The sequence below is a fragment of the Halyomorpha halys genome, unplaced genomic scaffold, assembly GCF_000696795.3.
Source record: "Halyomorpha halys isolate HHAL.00 unplaced genomic scaffold, Hhal_1.1 Scaffold189.1, whole genome shotgun sequence".
NCBI lineage: Eukaryota > Metazoa > Arthropoda > Insecta > Hemiptera > Pentatomidae > Halyomorpha > Halyomorpha halys.
In genome coordinates this window covers 1-6,011 of record NW_027110118.1, presented here as the reverse complement: position 1 = coordinate 6,011, position 6,011 = coordinate 1, and the positions used below count along the sequence as shown (strand labels likewise).

At 33.0% G+C, this 6,011-nt stretch overlaps 1 protein-coding gene across 1 annotated transcript in view; it reads right to left on the bottom strand.

Moving 5' to 3' along the window:
• The window catches only part of LOC106679270 (kinesin-like protein CG14535), a gene marked incomplete at its 5' end in the record, with an annotated part of 43,365 nt that extends 39,268 nt beyond the window's left edge, over positions 1 to 4,097 (bottom strand). Inside the window, 1 exon segment of the mRNA XM_067048187.1 lies at positions 4,004 to 4,097. Within this exon segment, the coding sequence (XP_066904288.1) occupies positions 4,004 to 4,097 (94 nt within the window).
• Positions 4,098 to 6,011: the final 1,914 nt, after the last annotated feature.

Here is a 6,011-nt window from a genome sequence, read left to right as displayed (position 1 = left end):
AAAGTCACATTTGTATTTTTATATACAATATTTATAATATTTACCTGAGGATTCTTGAGCCCACTTAATGAGGGGGACATAGGGCAAACTATATTTGACGTCATAGAAAAAATATTTTGAAATAATGTTAATATTAGTCAGTCAATTCAGAAACCCAAACATATATGATTTAATTAATAAACATTCAAGACTAATTTTTAATTTCAGTTTTAAAAAACTAAGATTTTTAATCGTCATGTGCCAACAGAAGAAAACGCCTAGTCCCAAAGAAGGGTTACTACGTGACCGTCATTTAGATATAAACTAACAACACTGATTTAGCTATTCACACTTTTTAAATTATTTTATATTTTGCTGTTAAACGAATTTTCATAATTTTTCTCAAAAACAACCTTTGAATACTGTTTCATAAATGCAGAAAGTACACATTTGCCTAGAATCGATTAAGTAGTCTTTCGAAATAAATATAACATCAGATTTCTTAAAATTTGTATCTTGCATTATACTTACATCAAAGTGATCTTCACAAAAATATAATCAATTATTTAGATTCGATAATTTTGATTCATAAAAAATGTTTGATGTTAATAAACTTCCAATTGAATGTTTGAAATCTGAAATCTGAAATTTGAAAACCCAAAAATAATAGATACAGCACAAAATACAAAAAGCAGAAGATATCTGGAAGCCATACATATAACAAAAAACATACAAAACACAGTAAACTACAAAACTAACACTAAACAATTAAATACACATTACGCCGACATTATAAATAGACTCAAAATATAAACATAAAAATCAGAAGAAATAAACAGGTTTAGAAAAAAAAATCACAAGTCAAAAGTTTAATGTCAAATACAAAACAGGACTTTAAAAAAACAGGGAGGTAACCAAACAGCACACTGAACATGAGATAAGATCCAAAGAGGTAGCAAGAAATATAGAGTAATGGCTTTGCTAAGGAGAAGTGAAGAATGCAATAGAAAAGTGAGAATAGTGTAAAGATGTGATATGATTTTCTATATGAAATTCAAATTGTTTAAAGTACATGAATATGGGACAGTGGTCCCGAAACGTTGTACTATAATGTGATAATTTAATATAAATTACATTCAATTGGAAGTTTATTAACATCAAAAATTTTTATGAATCAAAATTATCGAATCTAAATAATTGACTTAAATATAATATAATAAGATTACTTCGATGTAGGTAAATGCAAGATACAAATTTTAAGAAATCTGATGTTATATTTATTTCGAAAGACTAATCGACTTAAATCGATTCTAGGCAAATGTGTATTTTCTGCTTTCATGAAACAGTATTCAATGGGTTTTTTTTTCGAAAAAAATAATGAAAATTCTTTTAACAGCAAAATATGTATTAATTTAAAAAGTGTAAATAGGTAAATCAGTGTTGTTAGTTTATGTCTAAATGACGGTCATGTATGAAACCATCATTGTGGTAAGCGTTTTCTTCTGTTGGTAGATCACATGTTAAAAGGTTTTTAAAACTGAAATTAAAAATTAATCCTGTATCTATATTAATTAAATCATATATGTTTGGGTTTCTGAATTGACTGACTGTAACATTGACATTATTTCTAGATATTTTTTCTATGACGTCAAATATAGTTGGTTCTATGTCCACCTCATAGAGTGGGCTCAGCGATCCCAAGTAAATGTCATAAATATTTTATATAAAAATACAAATGTTACTTAGTGATTATTTTTATTTTATTATTATTATAAATATTTTTTTCTTTTCATAGACATAGTTTGATTGTTATCCTTTTGTTTAAAATATTTAGAGAGAATTTTAATCCTCCAATTTTGGCACCATTCTTCAAGGGTGGTGATGTGGGATTGGGGAGTTTGGGATATAATGGGAGGATCATTGTTCCCTGACAATAGGTATGTATCATCGGCATAGGTGGTGAGGATGGTGTTAGGATGGGTTGGGATGTCAGCTGTGAAAACTGTATAAAGGATAGGACCAAGGATACTACCATGAGGTACACCAGCAGACTGACGGAATAGGGATAAGCGCTGTTGTGATTTATTTGAAATAATCTGTCGGAGAAATAAGAACGGATAATGAGAAAGTATGTGACAGTGAAAGTAAATATGGATTTTAGATAAATCCTAATTGATTACCCAGATAATTTTGATACGCGATCGTTCAAAACTTGAAGTTGTGAAGGTGGAAGAGTGGATGCCAGTGATTCGCTTATATAGAGCAGTTCACTTTACTCTTGCAGGTAAATGCTAAAATAATGGCCGAACAAACTTTCTGTTCTTTAGGAATCTAAAGAGGATTGTTACTAAATATTAAATTTTTCTCCACAAATTGGACTAAGTAAATTTGACCCAATACGTGTCTTAGCAAAGCTTCGACATATTTTATATAATTGAAATGAAACTTCTTAACATGAGGATAGTCGAGGGTGCGGTCAACAAAGGTACACAAATGATCAAAACTTATTTGGCCGACGTTTAGACCTGAATTTGAGGCCTTCATTACAGCTGAAAAAGAGAACGAGATAACAACTGTACTTCAGAGGAATATAAAAATAAAATGAGATATTAATGGTTGACCGTAGAATATATGAGAAGAAGATGGTAGGTGGAGCGGGGGAGGCCAGCAAATAAACAAAAACTATTTATTCATGCTTCGATCTAAGTTTTTATTTTATTTGTTATGTATATTTCCGAATTTGTTTGTTTGTTTCTCTGGGTGATGGTTATTATCATTATTTCATCCTCTTTGTAATGGGCTATAATTCAAAATTGTATCTTGATGCTAAAAACCGAGTTAGAGAAGCGAAAAGTGGAAAAGATGGCGCCATAAACCACATTGATAGGGTAAATAATTATAATAATATGTTTGAACTTTAATTGTTGCTGGAGTAAACATCTAAAAGGATAGCCCTTGCTATGTACTCTTCGGGATGCCAGGATGATCGCTGAAGGCAATTATCCAAAAATAATTTAATTAATTAATTTATTGAGTCCTATAAAACTGTTATTATAATTGGATTCTTTTCCAAAGGCTATTTGTGTGTTTATCAATTAAATACCTTTATATTTATAAAATATAATATATATACAATATTTACCTTTATATTGTTATCATTAATTATATAACATAATAAGGGGTGGTAATGGGTTATATAAACTACATAAAGAGACTAAGTATTTATTTAGAATTTATTGCTATGATTAAAATGATTCAGATAAATAGTTTGCCATAAAATATAGATTATCACATTATTACCTAATATATATCTGCTGAGTTGGTTGATTTGGGTGGTGCGTGTAGTAAGGTGAGTGTCATCTTGTTCATAAGGGATGGCGCCCAGGTCTCATAGCCGTTCTTAGGACTTCGTCTGGCCGAAGTGCATCTTGCCCTCTCTTGCTTCTGTCTCTGTCTGTGTTTCGTGTACTTCTCTACTCTCTCAAGTCTGGTCCTCTCTTGTAAAGTCTTCCTCTTCAATACCCTTTTTCCTGGTCTAGTTGTCCTGTCCCTTTTCTCCCAATTCCCTTTTGGGGCGTTACCTTATTTTTAAATCTAATTCCTCATTGGCTATAGGCGACTGAACACTCCCTAGGTAGGCGTCTCCCTCCCTAGGCCCGATAGGGGGTGGGGAAGTTCGACATGTCCAGGAAGGACCTCCACCTGCTCAATTGACTTCTGATCCTTCGTCAAAAACTGTCGTTTTTGTTGTAACACTTAAGAGTTAGTAATATAATAAGGGACCCATGTGGCAAACTAAACATAGATGTGTACATATCCAGGGACGCAGTAAAAGGTTCCTCAAAAAGATATTCCACCCCGACCAGGTATCGGGACAGATAGCGAAAAACCTTAATAACATCCAGAATTGTTAAAAGGTCAATACATATCACCCTTTCTGTTTGTCTGGCAATGTTTTCGTCCACTTTCACATTGATAGGGTAAGTCTAATAACTATAATAATAATAAAAATATAAATACTAACCTAGCTTAGAGTGACCAAAGGTGAAGAGGCATCCATCAGCTCCATTGAGAACCGCGTGGATGATATCCGTCAGGGCGGTAGCGCAAACCTCCATCTGAAACATAAATAATAAATAATAAAATGAAGTTTTAGTAAGAAAAATTAATAATGTTGTCCAACAAAATAGCTACATCTAGCGGTCAGTGTTAATAGTAAACACATCTGAATATTACAAATAAAATATATTATCAATATTTTCTGTATAGTTCGGGGTCTTAAATGGTGGCTTTTGTTTGTACCTAACTCCTATACAAATTTCATGTATAAATAATTATAACTTTGAGAAAAAGTAAATAATCGAGTCTTAGTGTTAAAAAAAAATATTTATAACACAATTTCACGAAAGTGTGTAAAAATATATATTGACGAAAGAGATCCAAAATGTGCGGTGATATGTTTACAACACTGTTAGAACCTTAGAAAAAAATCATATATATTAATTTTTATTAAGTCTGTACCGCTACAACCAATGAAGGGTCAGGGATTCAGTACTTTTTAAGGAACCGCTACTGGAGCAGCGGTTGTGCAAGGAGGCGATTTGTAGATCTTTAGTTACCCGAACCAGCCTTCTCTCTCTCTACACCTTATCTTTGTGGATTTCGTCTATCCATCTGGTTTTAGGACTCCCATGTGGTCTCTTGTCAACTATACTGGCATTCATTGTTGTGTAAAGGCGTCCTGATGGATTGCTCCCAGCCCATGTTAACCTGCTTGTCTTCATATCATGAGATATTAACTGACCAGTCTCTGCAGGTAGTTCTTCTACTCCATGCTTTAAGGACCTGATTTAAGATAGCTCCTGTAATTTTACGAACGATTTTCAGTTCAAATCTTTCGATTATATTTTCTAGGGTACCTGTTACAGACCAAATCTCGCTTGTAAACCATTAGCTTACAATTTTTAGAGATTTTTCGGGATTTCAGTATTCTTAACAGAAAGAAAAAGAGAAAAAAGGCTCTGAGATCGGGCTTATTATACTATGTTCTATCTCAGTACGTTGATCATTTATTGATTGTAGAGCCGAGGTACTTCAAACTGTCTACTATCTAAGATAGTGTACCATGTCGCTAGGGTCCATTTTTCGGCTAACAGTTATTTTGTTTTATCTTCATTTACTTTATTATAATATGTATGTATATAATATAAAAGATTATATCCTCTCTATTCAATCACCTGAAACTCTATTATACAAGCATTAAGTTTCATTGGTTCGTAAAATTGACAATCACATTTTTCCCCCATCTTTAATAAACAGTTTTCCTTTAATTTGAACCAAACGTAGATCTGGTATATTTCTTCTTTTTTATATTAAGAATTCCCCGAATGATCTCACGTAGCGTTCCAAAGAGAGAGGATCCATTATGCCCACAGTGAGAAAGATGTATAGACGCCGTGGTCAGAGGGATATCATGTCGGGGAATTTAATATTGCCTTAGGGACCACACGCTTAATATCCTACAAAAAGGAAAAAGGAAAGAGCAATTAACTATGCACTCCTTTGGAGGATAGAGGGAGGGGGGAACCTTTATATCTCCTGTACTCATAACGTATATTGAACAGGCTCCAATATATGTATATATTATATTCTATATATTCTAAAATCTATACCGGGTCAGGGGTTTGTTTGTTTAATGGCGTAAAACATCGTTGTTCATCAACGCCATCATTTCTTATTTAATTTTGCTTAATTTTATTTTACACTACACCATGACCTTCATATCCCTTTTGTCCTTGATCTCATACCATCCAAATTCTCAAAATTCCATATAAACCTTTCTAACCATCCTTTGGTTCAAACCTTATCTAGTTCCACCCATCCCTACAGCCCACCTAGAAGGTTGAAACGGCAGTGGCCAAGAAACTTATTGTAAAATAAAAATGGACAATTGAAGTAATGGCAATGGTCAGATTCTCCGCTCAAGTTGAGTGTTTGCGGCTTTAGCGCACTTGCTCAGCCTCCACAGGCTC